At 59.4% G+C, this 15,321-nt stretch overlaps 1 protein-coding gene across 7 annotated transcripts in view; it reads left to right on the top strand.

Annotated features, from left to right (window-relative positions):
- The window catches only part of LOC104132897 (2-oxoglutarate dehydrogenase, mitochondrial), a 39,337-nt gene extending 24,022 nt beyond the window's left edge, over positions 1-15,315 (top strand). For 5 of the 7 annotated variants that reach the window (XM_035901650.1, XM_035901649.1, XM_035901648.1 and 2 more), the window contains 15 exons: positions 3,153-3,197; positions 5,520-5,635; positions 6,806-6,960; positions 7,393-7,539; positions 7,957-8,047; positions 9,540-9,719; positions 10,897-11,025; positions 11,513-11,692; positions 12,043-12,195; positions 12,894-12,996; positions 13,173-13,301; positions 14,180-14,330; positions 14,428-14,555; positions 14,639-14,817; positions 14,975-15,315. In XM_035901650.1, the coding sequence (XP_035757543.1) occupies positions 3,153-3,197; positions 5,520-5,635; positions 6,806-6,960; positions 7,393-7,539; positions 7,957-8,047; positions 9,540-9,719; positions 10,897-11,025; positions 11,513-11,692; positions 12,043-12,195; positions 12,894-12,996; positions 13,173-13,301; positions 14,180-14,330; positions 14,428-14,555; positions 14,639-14,817; positions 14,975-15,130 (2,042 nt within the window). In that variant the 3' untranslated portion in view covers positions 15,131-15,315. The remainder of the gene's footprint in view (positions 1-3,152; positions 3,198-5,519; positions 5,636-6,805; positions 6,961-7,392; positions 7,540-7,956; positions 8,048-9,539; positions 9,720-10,896; positions 11,026-11,512; positions 11,693-12,042; positions 12,196-12,893; positions 12,997-13,172; positions 13,302-14,179; positions 14,331-14,427; positions 14,556-14,638; positions 14,818-14,974) is intronic. The other 2 variants (XM_035901651.1, XM_009646237.2) reach the window with 1 other exon arrangement.
- The last annotated feature ends 6 nt before the right edge of the window (positions 15,316-15,321 follow it).

Below are 15,321 nucleotides of genomic sequence, written 5' to 3'. Positions count from 1 at the left end.
CCTCCTCTGTCCCCGCTCCAGCAGGTCCGTGCCTTTCTTGCGCTGGGGACCCCTGAGGTGGACGCAGGGCTGCAGGGGGGTTCTCAGGAGAGCGGGGTAGGGGGGCAGAATCCCCTCCCTTGTTCTGCTGGCCACGCTGCGGGGGATGCAGCCCAGGGCACATTTGGCCTTCTGGGCTGTGAGCACCCATGGCCAGCTCATGTCCAATTTTTCCCCCACCAGCATCCCCAAGTCTTTCTCCTCAGGGCTGCTATCCATCCGTCTGTCCGTCCGTCCGTCCCCCAGTCTGTGCTGGGATTGGGGATTGCCCTAACCCTTGGGCTTGACCTCGTTGAACTTCATGAACGTCACCCGGGCCCACCTCTCCAGCCTGTCCAGGTCCCTCTGGGTGGCATTCTTTCCCTCCAGGGTATCGACCGCACCACTCAGCTCGGTGTTGCCTGCAGCCTGGTGCCCTTGATCCCACTCTCCATGCCATCGACAAAGATATTCAATTGTATTGGTCCCAGTATGGACCCTTGAGGGATGCTGCTCCTTACTGGTTTCCACTTGAATGTTGATGTTATGGGGCTGCTTCAATGGGGAAAGTCAGTTCAGAGGGCTTTTCTGCTTTGACCCCGTGGTTCCTCTGAAGCTGGGCGTGCTCCAGCAGCATCCTTGCTTCAGAGGGAGAAGAGCCCAAGAGCCCTAAGCGGTCCGAGGTCAGGCTCTCCCTTGGAGCCTCGGCTGCCGAGCTGGGCCGGCAGCACCTCGCAGCGCTAACAGAGCCTGGGTGAAGCGGTAGAAGCTCCGCTTTGCCTGCTGCCCCGGCTCCCCTGCTCGCTGCCGTTGGAAGCGTTCAGGCGCGGCTGGTCCATAGGCGTTGGCTGGAAGAGAATCTCGGCCCAGGATCTCCATGGCTGAGCCAGGCCAGTTTTAATTTCTGTTTCTTTGTGGCTTTCATACTAAAATATCTGCCCTTGTAGTTCCTGGTGTTGATTTAATTGCAATCAATCCATGAACTCGTAGGAAATAACGAGGCCAGAGAACAAGCGATGCTGGCATCAGCCGCTGGCTGATGCTGGGGTTGTGTCCCGGGGTAGGACCCCAGACTCAAAATGTCCACATCTCACCAAAGGAGCCTTTATTATCTTGCTGTAAGTACTATTTTTACTGAATAGACTTTCCCCTGGTATCCTCATCCTGGAAAATCTCATCTGGTCGATCTTAAAACACAACTTGGCGAACCCAGCTTGCAAACGGCGCAAAGAGCGGGGGGAAGCGGCGCTGGGGGCAGCGTGGGCAGAGGTCCAGCCAAGCCGAGATCCAGCGTCGCCTGCTTGTGGCAGAGAAAGCCAATTTCTAAGCAGATCCTGATGGCTTTTTGGGTTTTCTGCTTGCTTTGAGCGAGTATTTCTTAACACTTGACAGAGCGGTTAATAACGGGAGTGGTTTTGAAACTTGGAAACGATCTTGTTTCCGCTTTCTGAGCAGTGAAATCCCTGAAGGTCAGCTGCTGCGGTGCGAGCTCTGCTGCCGGCAGCTTCCACCGCGGCCGGGCGGCGCTGTAATTCAGAGGAGTTGCATGGTTCATCTCCGACACGGATCTTTCTTCTCAATTCCCTTTTGTTTAGCAACTGGTTTGTGTCTGGTTTGGAAGCGCTCTTGGATTAAGCACTGGGGAAAATGCAAGGCGGGGGGAAAGCCCGCCTGAGGGTGCTGGGTCTGCTGAGCGGTGGGGGCTGGAGCCACCAAATTCCTCTTTCTCTTGTCTTTTCTTTTTAAAAAAAAAAAAACCCCAAGTAATCTTACCCTGGTCTTCTACTGGAGCAAATCTGGCATGGTAAGTGGGGTGGAGTGAGGACAAGATGGCTGCGGGAGCTTGATGTGACCTGTCTGGGGAAATAACACCTTAGCGCCCCGAAATCCAGGTGGCCTGGGGAAGGCAGCGTGCATCTGAGCGTCTGTCTGCCTCCTGTCTGTCTGTCTCTCCGTGGAAGGCAGCTGCTCCTGCCTCTTGCCCAGGGGAATTGATGGAAATCGCCCTCCAGCTTGGGAAGAGCCAGGCGAGCCCCTGTGGGGGGATGGGCTGGCAGTGCTGCCACCTTCCCTTTCTGCAGTTTGAGACCTCGTGAACCAAATATCTCCCCTAAACATCTGACTTTGTCCCCGCTGACCAAAAAGAGAAGCGTTTCCAAAGGTGAGATTGAGGCACTCGGGTCACCTAACCTAGCCAGGGAGCGCCGCTCCGGCGAGGCCGCACTGCCGGCCGCTCCGGCAGCCCTGCCTGCATCCGGCACGGCATCCCGGCGCGCGAGAAACAGCCCCCTTGTGCGTGCCTGCCTCACCCTTGGTCTTCCTCATTAACGGCTTGCTCGTTAACACCCCGATCCCTCTCCTGCCTGGGTGTAGGCAGCAGCGGTGCCTCCTTGGGGGGGACCTTGGAATCCGCCCGGTAGCAAGGAGCAGAGCAAACCCCTGTGGGCACGGGGGTCAGTGGGGCAGCTCTCTGCTCTGCAGAGCGTGACGTTCCCCTCAATGCAGCTTGACGGGAAGGTGCCTTTTCATAGAATCATAGAATGTTTTGGGTGGGAAGGGACCCCTAGAGGTCACCCAGCCCAACCCCCCTGCAGGAGCAGGGACACCTTGAACCACATCAGGTTGCTCACAGCCCCGTCCAACCTGGCCTGGAATGGTCCCAGGGATGGGGCCTCCACCCCCTCTCTGGGCAACCCCTGCCAGGCTTTCACCACCCTCACTGGAAAGAATTTCTTCCTTAGATCCAGTCTAAACCTGCCCTGCTTTTGGTGGTAGCAGGGACGGTTGGTCGCCCTTTCTGTCCGAGGTGTGTGCAGGAGAGGACATCTCAAACCATGCAGCTCAACTGCTCCCCAGTGTCTGATGCCCCCCCGCCCCATTCCCCTCCCTGCTCCTCCCTCTTCTCGCCAGACTTCCCATGGGATTTCTTTTCCCACCCTAGTGCGTAGTCATCCTCCATCCCAACCCTTTGGCCTCCGATGGTTTTTGACTGTATTTTAAATACTGTATTTTTCTGACTTGTTGCTTTCCATGACTACTTTTCACGGTTCCAGATTTATTTTTTGTTTTAAACTAACGTTGACTGCGTCTCTCTATCTTCTCCCTTTCTGCACCCCTTTCCCTGCCCACCCCAGATCTCGCAGTGTTCAAGGAGCGGCTGAGAGTGTTAACAGTAGGAGGTATGCAATTAATGAGCCTTTAACCCTCTGGAGTGCAGGACTCTCTTTGAATAGGTTATTCTGGGCATGAACCAAGCCGGTAAAGCGGTCCCCTCCCGTCTCGCACCGCTCTTGAGTTTTGTACCCTGTTTATTTTTTGATTTGTCCCGCTAAAAGTCTGGAGGTAGGCACTTGGTTAGTGATGCTTCACCCGTAGAGATCCCCAATGTGGAGCCTCGCTGGCCTTTTCTGCGCTGCGTGTTTGCATGCCTTGCTTGCTAGAGGACACGTCTTCTTGTGAATGTTCATTTTACGAGGCCTCAATCTCCCCGACCAGTTTGAGGCTCCTAAAAATCCAAGTTGTCTTCTCCTGACTCCGCCCTGGTTTTGTCCTGGTAAAAATTTGGCAGCTCATCCCCCTCGCTGATGGTGTCGCAGCCCTACGTGCTCAGCACTGTCCGAAAAGCTGGCAGGTTGCAGCAAAGCAAAAGCAGAGATGCTCAGAGCCCTGAAAACTCCTTGTAAAATCTGATCCCCCCTTCCCCCCAAAACGTGCCTGGGTCTTCCAAGTGGTGTGGCGGAGCGAGCCGAAGCCCTGCGCCGCAGGGTGGGAGCCACGGCAAGTTACTGAGGCTTCCCTGCAACCTCCAACCAGCAACTTCTCGGGGATGCTGTGGGCTAATGCCGCCTCCCTCCAGGACTTCTGTTTGGATGGGAGCCCCGGAGAAATCCTGGGGGCGTGGGGCCGAACCCTCAGCTCCTGCCTGGTCCCAGGCGCAGCTCCGGTGGATCTGGCTTAATTCCTTCCCCTGGGACGAGCAGCATCCAGGAGGGTGGCGTGGGCGGAGGAGGGGATGGGTGGCAGTGGCAACCAGGAGAACCTTGGCTCCGGGCTTGCCGGGGGTGTTCCCCGCCTCTGGCAAGCGCAGTCCTTGAGGCTGCACAGGGCTGAGCCGTGGCCAGCCCCGTCTCCAGCTCATTCTTGACCAGAGGGCGAGGGGTAGACTTTCAGGATTAAGTTCAAGGAGGGCCAGCTCTGGAGGGGCCGATTTTTGCTTCCCTTTGCCTGGGGGAAGGTGTGTTCAGCTGCCCTGCAGCATTTAGGGGGTGGCATCCCCGTAGCCTCCCCAAAAGACCCTAGCTGAGGCGTTGGGCTGGTTTGAAGGGAGCTGGGAGGAGCAGGGGTAGCGCTGTGGCTCCTGCCCTGGGGAAGAAAACCCCTTGAAACCCAGCCCTGCTGGGAGCCGGCAGCTCCGCTCCTTCGCCCTCCTTCCAGCCAAGTTCCTGCTCACAAGGATCTGGGGACGCCCCAGTCCCCTTCCCGGCTCTGCTTCTGCCTTGCTGCATCGGTTCAGCCAGTTCATCATCCCCCTCCTCCATGCCTCAGTTTCTCCCCAAAGACATCCGTGAGCGTCAGCGGGCGCTGAGGCACCTCCGATGGTTTTGGGGTGCCATGGAGCTGCTGCGGGCCCTGGCCGGGCCCTGCTGATGCTGTAACGGCAGCAGGCGGCGGCGGGGGCTCCTCTGCCGCTCCCAAACCCGGCGTTCGGCTCCGGCTCAGCACCTTCTCCCAGCACACCCAGCTCCCTGCAGCCCCGCGTGCCGTAAGTAGGAGCCACCTACGAACCACGAGGTGCCGGCACCAAAAACGAGGGGGTTTGCTGAGCAGAGCTAGGCTAAACCCCTAATTAAAAGGCTGTTAATTGGGCGAGGGGGGATCTGGAAAGCAAACCCCCCCCGAGGGGCCGGCTGGCCGCCCCGCTCCCGGGCTGAGCTATTCAGGAGAGTCCATCGCAGAGCCCTGATGCCGTTTTCTCTCTCTTGCTTCTCGTCCTTTCCCTCTTTGGGGTTTGTCTGGTTTAACCGTTTCCTTCTCTGCCTTGGCTCTTCATTTTTTTTAATTCCCACCGTGTGGCGACACCGCCGTCGTGCTCGGTGAATCCTCAATTCCCCTGTTGCTTTTCTCTCCCCTCTGTCACAATTCGTGGTGTCATTTTTTTGTGTTCTTGGGGCTACAAACTTCCCGACTCTCACCCTGGATTTTAATTACTGATTTACATGCATATATATATCGCTTTGTGTTTTGTTTCCTGCGTCACCTTTCATAATAACCTTGTGGTTCTGTGCTTAATGTCTTTTTGTTTAATTACGGCTTGGTTTTTATCCATATAAACCTCCTTCATGCTTATTTTTGGTTTTATGCTGCTTTTTTTTTTTTTTTTTTTTTGTCCCTTCCCCACCTCTCCCAAATGCACCCGGTCCCTGCGTGACGGTGTCCCCCCGTTCCCCTTCCTTCCTTCTCTCTCTTGCTTTCGCTTGTCCCACCCATGGAAAATCCTGCAGGCTTTTACGGGCTGGATGAATCTGACCTCGACAAGGTCTTCCACTTGCCCACAACCACTTTCATCGGTGGAAATGAATCGGCTCTTCCGCTCCGGGAAATCATCCGTCGGCTGGAGGTGAGGAGGGCAGGGGGGGCTGTGCGGGGCCTGTTTGCGGCCCCGGGCGGGGGCAGAGCGGTTGCTTTTTGGAGGTCCTGGGCCCCGCTGCTGCCCACAGCCTGGGCCAACCTGCAGATTTTAAGCTTTTCAGATTAGGAGCTGCTTTTTTTAGGTTGAGAGCTGCTCCTCGGCGCTTGCCCCCCTCGTAGCAGCCGCCCCGTCTTACCTGGTGATCTCTGATCGCCTCCAGCCTCACGCTGCCTTGGGGCAACGCGTTTGGGCTTCCCGAGGCGGAGCAAAGCCCAAGCAACTAAATATTGCATTTTTGGAAACCTCTCCAGCTACGTTTTCCAGTTTAAAGCAGCAAGCGGTGCTGGGCGAGCACGGGAGCGGGCTGGAGGCCGGCAACCCCATTCCGTGCGCTGCTGCCCTGCGTGCTGGCCCCTTGGAGGGTCTGCGGTGCAGGAGCTGCTCCAGCCCGGGGCTGGGGCTTCCAGCTCTTGCAGCCGGTTCCCCTCTGCTGCCAGGGTTCATACGCCGCTCTGCCTGGTCTGAGAGCGCAGGCAGCCCCCGGGCGAGCTGCAGGCTTGCTCCGATGGTCTTTGTTGAGACAGGTTGAGCTTGAGAGAAGCAAAGCTGCGTCAATGTCTTGGATAAGCTGCAAGAACAGGCTCCTTATTTTTGGGGGGAGGTTGTTTTGCTGATTCTCTCCCTGCCATACGGAGTGGGGCTGTGGACCTGGTCACAGCCGATGCCACTGAGAGGGAAAATCTCACCTCTGAGGTGGATGTAAAGGACTCGAGGGTCTGACCCTGGGCCCCTTGGGCAAAGGGAATTAAACATTTTGATGTGGGTCACGTACAGGGTCTGAGCTGCCCTGCAGCTGGGATGTCCCCTGTGGCTCTTTCCTGGGAAAACAGCTCAAACCAGGCTCCCAAAATGGGGCTGTCAGGGTGTGGGCACTGCGCATGGGTCCCCCCAATGTTGGGGCAGTGCCGTGCGGCTGCCAGGTGGGGGGGGTTGTGTCCCCGCCGGCGCAGGAGGGCTCTTTGCCTTGCTGGAAGGTTAAAGAGCGGAACCAAAGAGTCCCTGGCCCGGTGGTCCCGTACGAGGCCACCCACGGCGGGTGTGGAGGTGTTAGAGCCCCGGCTGTTGTCTGACGGCCCTTTTTCTCCCCGTCGGGGGCAGATGGCTTACTGCCAGCACATCGGTGTGGAGTTCATGTTTATCAACGACCTGGAGCAGTGCCAGTGGATCCGGCAGAAGTTTGAGACCCCAGGCATCATGCAGTTCACCAACGAAGAGAAACGCACACTGCTGGCCAGGCTGGTCCGCTCTACCAGGTACCCCGGGGGGGTCTTCACCTTCCCCTCATCTTCCCTTGCTGCTCGGGGTGGTTTACTCCCAGCTGGAGGGACGCGGTCACCAACTGAATCACATCTTGACATCATCCGGCGCGGTCGGCTTAACCAGCAGGGTGACGCCAGCGAGCTGCCGGGCTGGCAGGCTCTGGTGCTGGCAAAGAGCCCAAAAACGTGGATGATCCTGAAAGAAAAGGTCCAAAAATAAGGTGTAAGTGCAGCACAGTGCCGGGGTGGGGGAGCAGCCAGGCAGACCCCGCAGGAGGGAGCCGAGGGAGGCTGTCGGGTGATGCGTGATGCCCGCTTAAGCGTCGCTGGGTGCTGCAGCTCCCTCGGTGCGGTCCCCATCCCTTCTCTGGTTTCTGCCCTCAGCTCTAGCCCTGGCACTGATCTCTCTCCCCCTTTGCCTTCCAGGTTTGAGGAGTTCCTCCATCGGAAATGGTCTTCGGAGAAGCGTTTTGGTCTGGAGGGCTGTGAAGTGCTGATCCCAGCCTTAAAGACCATTATTGATAAGTCGAGTGAGAAGGGTGTGGATTATGTTATCATGGGGATGCCCCACAGGTACCTCTGCCTCTCCCCACAGTGGCGCTTGGGCTGCGGAGGAGGGGGATGCTGCCGGGGTTCAGTACTGGAGGGCACGCTGGTTTCTGCCATCACCTCACTGGTGGTGAACCTTGGCTGGAGAGCTCAGGTCTTGGCTGCTCTCTGCTTGTTGCGGTGTTTTCAGCTTCAGCTTGTTTGTAAATTGATCTGGAGAGGGGTGGTGGCTCAAGCAGCAGAGCTTGAATCCCAGAGCGGTTTGGCCATGCCCTTGCTGAGGGGTCTGCAGTCTCCCCTTGGGTGAAACTGCAGAGCCCCCTCCCCGGCTGACCCTACCCTGTTGCTCTGACTCCGTGTGACGGGGGGGTGGCAAGTCACCATTGGCACTCGATGCCAGGCTGGCACTGCCGGTTGCCGACAACGGTCTTGCTTTTGCAGGGGACGCCTGAATGTGCTCGCCAATGTGATCAGGAAAGAGCTGGAGCAGATCTTCTGCCAGTTCGACTCCAAGCTGGAGGCTGCCGATGAGGTGAGTCTCCTCTTCTGCCCGTAGCAGGTTGCTGTTGCCTGTCCCCGTGTGGTCCCTGAGGCTGTGGCCGTGCAGCACGAGCTTGTGGCATCACTTGGTGGCATTGCAAGGGTTTCCACGTCGCACACACGCTCGTGTGACTGAAGCCTTCGTGTCGGTGCCAGTGCTGGTCTGTCCTTGCCTCTCCTGGGGAGTGACGTGTGCCGTGGCTGCTGTGGGCCAGGGCTCAGGCACCCTCACAGTCAACAAGTTCTTCCTGCCGTTCAACTGGAACCTCTTCTGCTTCAGTTTGTGCCCATGGCCCCTTGTCCTGGTGCTGGGCACCACTGGGAAGAGTCTGGCTCTGTCCTTGTGACCCCCACCCTTGAGATATCTGTAGGTGTTGATGAGATCCCCTCTCAGCCTTCTCTTCTCCAGGCTGAACAAGCCCAGCTCCCTCAGCCTGTCCTCGTAGGGGAGATGCTCCAGTCCCCCCATCATCCTTGTTGCTCTCCTCTGGACTCTCTCTAGGAGTTCCTCATCTTTCTTGAACCGGGGAGCCCAGAACTGGACCCAGTGCTCCAGGTGGGGTCTCCCCAGGGCAGAGCAGAGGGGGAGGAGAACCTCCCTCGCCCTGCTGGCCATGCTCCTCTTGATGCACCCCAGGGTACCATTGGCCTTCTTGGCACCAAGGGCACCCTGCTGGCTCATGGCCACCTTGTCATCCACCAGGACCCCCAGGTCCCTCTGGGCAGAGCTGCTTCCCAGCAGGTCAGCCCCAAGCTGGGTGGTCAGCAGCTCTTGTGGGCCTAAAGCAGCCTTGGGGTGAACGACAAAGTGAGGGGAAGGTGGCCAGGAGCAGAGGTTGACTTGTACCCTTGCAGCAGCCCCTGGTCCCCATATGGGGCCCTAAAGCAGCTCCAAAAGCCCTGAGGCTTGAATCGCTTGTGCCGCAGGCTGTGTCGCTGCGATGCCCTCGTGCTTCAGAGCTTCCAGCATCATAAGCTGGGATGATTTGGCTTTCAGAAAGCTGGGCTGGGCTGGCTTTATCCTGCCGTGCCCTTCAGGTGGGGCTTTGAGGTGAGACAGCAGCAGCCTGGAGCATCGAGGTGCCCCGGCTGGGAGCTGCAGCGAATTCCGAGCAGCGCCAGGGGCAGCCCAGCTTGCGGCAGGGGGGGCAGAGCTTGGGCGAGCGTTGTCCCAACTCTGTTTTCCAGTGTCTTCCCCAAACCCACCACGCTTGCTTCTTCCCCTGCGTGACCTTATCTGCATGGGCTTGATGTGTGCCTGGTGTTTGGTGGGGGTTTGGCACCTGGAACAGGCCACTTGTGCTTTGCCGAATGCCGGGTCAGCTCCTAAAGTGAGTCCCTGCTGCTTTCAGCCAGTGCCTCCAGAAAATTCCCCCTTTTCCCAGCCCCTGGGGTCAGTGCCACCCTGCCTCAGTTCTCCTTCCATGCCCCAAAAGCCGCTCGTGTTCCTGGGGGTGACTCTGCTCTCCTCGCCCCTCCCTCAGGGCTCCGGTGACGTGAAGTACCACCTGGGAATGTACCACCGGCGGATTAACCGCGTCACCGACAGGAACATCACCCTTTCCTTGGTGGCCAATCCTTCTCACTTGGAAGCAGCTGATCCCGTTGTCCAAGGCAAGACTAAAGCAGAGCAGTTTTACTGCGGGGACACGGAAGGGAAGAAGGTGAGTGGTGCGGAGACGCCTGCGGTGAAGTGGCCCAGCCTGGACGGGGTTTGGTGGGAAAGCGAAGAAACCCAGCTGGGTTTTGTTTGCCGTGCCCCTTCCCCTGCCGCCACCCCGCTGTCACCCTGACTTTGCTCTCCCATCCTTTCCCGTTGTCTTTGGGGATAACTTTGGCAGGGGCCCCCCCACCCTGGGCGCCCATTGCTGCTTCCGCTGTCTCTGAACGACCAAGGCTGCGGGGAGCAGCAGGTGCCCAAACCCCTGGTGGGAAAACAGGGAAACGAGGGGCGCTCCCGAAAGCATCACAGCTCGGGGAGCTCGGCAGTAGGAGCCTCAAGCTGAAGGATCTCGATGGGACCAGGGGTAACCATTCCTGGGGCTGGGAAAGCTGGAGCTGGCAGGAGGAGGCAGCTCCCTGTACCCAGGTGGGAGAGCAGGCGGGGAACGGGCTGTGATGGGGAGTTTATTTGTGGTCTGATTAATCGCAGACCTGTCTCCAACACCGACAAGTGGAAGGCTGAGATCAAAAACGTATCCCTTCCTCTTACGCCCCACAGGCTGGATATAAATAGGCAAACTCTGCCCTTGTCTGACAGGCGGCGCCCCCCGCCCGCCCCTGGGTACGGTAGCAAAATAACATCGCTGAAGCCGGAGCGAGCGCCCAGCCCGGCTCCTGCCCAAAGGTCTTCTGCGGTGAAAGCGCGGGGGAAAGGGGCGTTTTCCTCCCCCCAGTTAGAAAAAGGCTTCGCTTTGGGACCGGTGTGTTTGGGAGTGGGACTCCCCTCCCAGCCGCTGTGCACCAGGTGCCACCCCCTGTGCCCAGCTGAGGCACCCCGAGTGTGCCACCCCCAGTGCCACCCCTGTGCCCAGCTGAGGCACCCCGAGCGTGCCACCCCCAGTGCCACCCCTGTGCCCAACTGAGGCACCCCAAGCGTGCCACCCCTTGTGCCCACCTGAGGCACCCCGAGCGTGCCACCCTCGCTCAGGGGGTGAACTGGTGGCCATTGCTCCACTCCCATCCCCTGGGAAAGCATCGGGTGCGTCGATGAGCCACGCTGTGTCCCTTCTGGGATGCTGAAGGCTCACAGGGATGAGACTTGGGCTCTCTCCTGGTGGCTGCCCCTGCCCACCATCCTCGCAGAGCCCCTGCTGACCACCGTGGCTTCATGTTCTCCAGGTGATGTCCATCCTCCTGCACGGAGACGCCGCTTTTGCTGGGCAGGGCATTGTGTACGAGACGTTCCACTTGAGCGACCTGCCCTCCTACACCACCCACGGCACTGTCCACGTCGTGGTGAACAACCAGGTGAGGAGCAAATCCCCTGCGTATGGACCAGCCTCCGCAGGCTCAGGTCTGGATGGCAGCTGGAAGCAGGCCGTGGCTGTTTCCCAGCCAGTGTTCCTGGCATGAGCCATAACCCTGGGGTTGGCAGGCGCTACCTTATGCCCAGCTGCTCAACGGTAGCAGCTTTTGAGTCCAGCCCAGCGCAGAGATGGCGCAACCTGATGCTTGGCATGCAAGAACATGCAGGGCTGCTCCGTTCTGCCCCTGCGTAAACCAGTGACATTTCACTGGGACCAGCCCGTCCCCACGGGTGCAGCGGGATGACAGCCCAGGTGCTGGGACCGGGACGGGCTGTGGTGCCCGGGGCACAGGAGATGGGCAGGTCGTGCTACAGCTGAGCGGCACAGCTGTGGGGGAGCCCCAGCTCAGGCGCAGCACCCAAGCTGCTGTGTGCCACTTTCCCAATCCTTACCACTGTGCTGGTCCTGTTCCCTCTCACCCGCTGCAGATCGGCTTCACAACAGACCCCCGGATGGCCCGCTCCTCCCCGTACCCGACCGATGTCGCCCGCGTGGTGAACGCGCCCATTTTCCACGTCAACGCAGACGACCCGGAGGCCGTTGTCTACGTGTGCAATGTGGCAGCAGAGGGGCGAAGCACCTTCCATAAGGACGTGGTGGTCGATTTGGTAAGAAACGTGGCACGAGGCTTTATCCTAAAGCTGTGGCTCTGCTGACACCTCTCGGGGTGTATTTTCTGAAAGCTGAGGTTTCTCTTCAGGGCTTGTCTGGCCCTTTTGATGCGAGGGGAGCGAGGAGGTGGTGTGAAGCAAGACAACGAGGCTGTGATAGCACTGGGAGGGGTGACACGGTCTCTGTATGGAGCCTGCCCTCGCCTCCCGCATGGGGGAGGACACGGTTGGGTCCCTTCTGGGCTGGTTTGGACCCTTCCTAGCACAGAGACCCAGGTGCCTCCGACTGTTTTTGGAGCCACGGGTTGCAAGCAGCTGCTTTCAAAGGCTCCCTCCCTTCCCGGCAGGTTTGCTACAGGCGCAACGGTCACAACGAGATGGACGAACCCATGTTCACGCAACCCCTGATGTACAAACAGATCCGGAAACAGAAGCCGGTGCTGCAGAAATACGCAGAGCTGCTGATTTCCCAGGGGGTGGTAAATCAGCCAGAGTATGAGGTACTGTCCCTTGGGGCCTGGGAGGAAAACTGTGGGCGGCATCTCCAGGGAAAACTACTTATTTGGTTCAGACCCGGGTGTGAACAAAGTGACGGGCCCATTTCTGCTTGTGCTGGTCACCTAAAGGTGGCAGAGCTGTGCTAGGGTTGGGCGAGTGCCGCAGATCTGGCAGTGACGGGGTTAGGAGCCGAGGCTCGTCCTTGGACTGTGCCAGCTCGGAACAGCACAGGAACATCTCGTTCGAGGGTTGCCCCGTGATCAGCGCAGCACAGACCGCACAGCGCTGAGCCACTGCGGCATGGCTGGGACCCACGGGAGAGTTGGGCTCTGCGGCACCCAGGCTCGCTGTGGCCTGGGGGTATCTGGGGCAGGTCCCCTGCCCTGGTTCTGCCACCCTGGCAGCAAGCGCAGCAGCAGCAGCTCTGCCGGCTCTTCCTTGCCCTGGTACCGCTTTGCAGCATCTTTAGGGCTGACTGCGAGTTGTTGGTTTGGACGGCAGCAGAGCTGCCCCTTGGGAGACAGCGGCCTCCAGCAGCGGCTCTGCTCTCTAAGGCTGCACAGTCCTGGGGCTCCCCTGCTGCGGGGACCGGCCGTGCCCTCCAGCACCCTTGCAAGCACCTGCTGAGGCCCCCAGCCTCAGCACCCTTGTTTGGAGACCCCTCGCTAATGCTTTTCCATCTCCTGGCTCTGCCTTTCAGGAGGAAATTGCCAAGTACGATAAGATCTGCGAGGAGGCCCACGCGCGATCCAAGGATGAAAAGATCCTGCACATCAAGCACTGGCTGGACTCACCCTGGCCTGGTAAGTCGCTAGCAACGTTGTGGAGGTCCCTAGCAAAGAGCCTGGCCTCTCTACAGCCGTGGCAGCTATTTTCTAGTAAATCACCCTGGTGGGGAGGTGGGATGGCGCTCTCCGTGACCTGAGCTCTTCACACGGAGCTGGGCATGGCTCCCACAACGCGGTGGACACTCCTGCAGGTTTCTTCACTCTGGACGGCCAACCCCGGAGCATGACCTGCCCTTCCACCGGTCTGAACGAGGAGGACTTGACGCACATTGGTCAAGTGGCCAGCTCGGTGCCGGTGGAGGATTTCACTATCCATGGAGGTAGGAGCTTGGGGAAGTTACGCCAGGATGAGCATTTGTTCAGGGAAGATGTGGGATAGGGCTGGAATGTGGCCTGGAGGGAAGGGACCTGTTACAGTGCCAGCAGGGTGAGGGAGGGGATTCTGCCCCCCTACCCCGCTCTCCTGAGAACCCCCCTGCAGCCCTGCGTCCAGCTCGGGGGTCCCCAGTGCAAGAAAGGCATGGACTGCTGGAGTGGGGACAGAGGAGGCCACAGAAATGATCCAGGGCTGGAACAGCTCTGCTGTGCAGAAAGGCTGAGAGAGTCAGGGGGGTCCAGCCTGGAGAAGAGAGGCTGCGGGGAGACCTTGTTGTGCTGAAGGGGGCTGCAGGAAAGCTGGAGGGGGACTTTGTACAAGGGCCTGCAGCGACAGGACAAGGGGCAGTGGCTTTAAGCTGGAAGAGGGTAGATTTAGATGAGACAGAAGGAAGAAATCCTTCACTCCGAGGGTGGTGAGGCACTGGCACAGGTTGCCCAGAGAAGTTGTGGATGCCCCATCCCTGGAAGTGTTCAAGGCCAGGTTGGTCGGGGCTTTGGGCAGCCTGGTCTGGTGGAAGGCGTCCCTGCCCACGGCAGGGGGGTTGGACCAGTTGACCTTTGAGGTCCCTTCCAACCCAAACCCTATGAGAATTGGTTCATGTGGGAGCTGTGGTTAAGGGAAGCAAACCAAGGAGCATCTCTTCTCTGGGGCTGATCCTTCCCTGCAGTCCCGATTCCTCATTCCCCCGGCAAGGGGTGGATTCATTCCTCTGCCCCTGGCCGTTTGCAGTCTGTCAGTCCGTGGGCAGGTTGTGGGACAGACGTGGTGTTGCTGGAGCTCCCTCCTGCGCTGGCTACGAACCGGCTTCTGTCCCGGCAGGTTTGAGCCGTATTCTGAAAACCCGTGGGGAGATGGTGAAGAACCGGACGGTGGACTGGGCCCTGGCAGAGTACATGGCGTTCGGCTCCCTGCTTAAGGAGGGCATCCACATCCGCTTGAGTGGCCAGGATGTTGAGAGGGGGACGTTCAGGTAAAGCCGTGCTTTTGGTGCTTCTAAAGGCAATGTTCCAGCCTTTCCGGAGGGGATACGAAGGGTGATGATGGAGTAACGCTTTCGCCTCTTCCAGCCATCGCCACCATGTCCTGCACGATCAGAATGTGGACAAGAGGACGTGTATCCCCATGAACCACCTCTGGCCCAACCAGGCTCCTTACACCGTCTGCAACAGCTCTCTGTCGGAGTACGGCGTCCTCGGTGAGCGAGCTCCGCGTCCGCTGCCTGCGGGGGATGAGGCCGCTCCGGGAGGATAACCCCCTCGCTTCTCTCCCATCCCTCAGGATTCGAGCTGGGCTTCGCCATGGCGAGCCCCAACGCCCTGGTGCTTTGGGAAGCCCAATTCGGGGACTTCCACAACACTGCTCAGTGCATCATCGACCAGTTCATCTGTCCTGGGCAGGCCAAGTGGGTCAGGCAGAACGGCATCGTCCTGCTGCTTCCTCACGGCATGGAGGGCATGGTAAGGACCCCCCCCAGCTCAGGGCCACCCCAGGGGTGTTGCCTGGGCCGTGGTGGCAGCAGGTAGCACTGCTTGCAGCGCGGCCATGCCCAGCATGGGCTTCTCGCGCTGGCCTTGCCCCCTCCTGCTCACTCTTCCCCTGGCTTGGTCCCCGCAGGGGCCCGAGCACTCCTCTGCCCGCCCGGAGCGATTCTTGCAGATGTGCAATGACGATCCCGACGTCTTCCCAGTGAGTAGCAGCCACGCTGAGCTCAGCCCAGCCCTCCGGTGTCCTGGATCTGACCGCTGCCTTGACATGGGGCGGGGGCAGTAGCACCCGGGTGGGCTCAGCGCAAGGCTGTGGTCGGGGTGGGGGTCACAGCCGGTAGCAGGAGGCGTGGGAGGCCCTGGGCTCGTGCTGCAGCTGGGAGGGTTTGGGGAAAGGGGCTGAACCCGGTGCCCAGGCTACACCTCCGCTGGCCCTGGGGCTGTTGCACGGCGTGAGGCAGAGGTGTCCCCAAAATC

The sequence above is a fragment of the Egretta garzetta genome, unplaced genomic scaffold (genome assembly GCF_000687185.1).
Source record: "Egretta garzetta isolate BGI_Z169 unplaced genomic scaffold, ASM68718v1 scaffold609, whole genome shotgun sequence".
NCBI classification, from domain to species: domain Eukaryota; kingdom Metazoa; phylum Chordata; class Aves; order Pelecaniformes; family Ardeidae; genus Egretta; species Egretta garzetta.
This window is presented reverse-complemented; position numbering and strand designations above follow the sequence as displayed.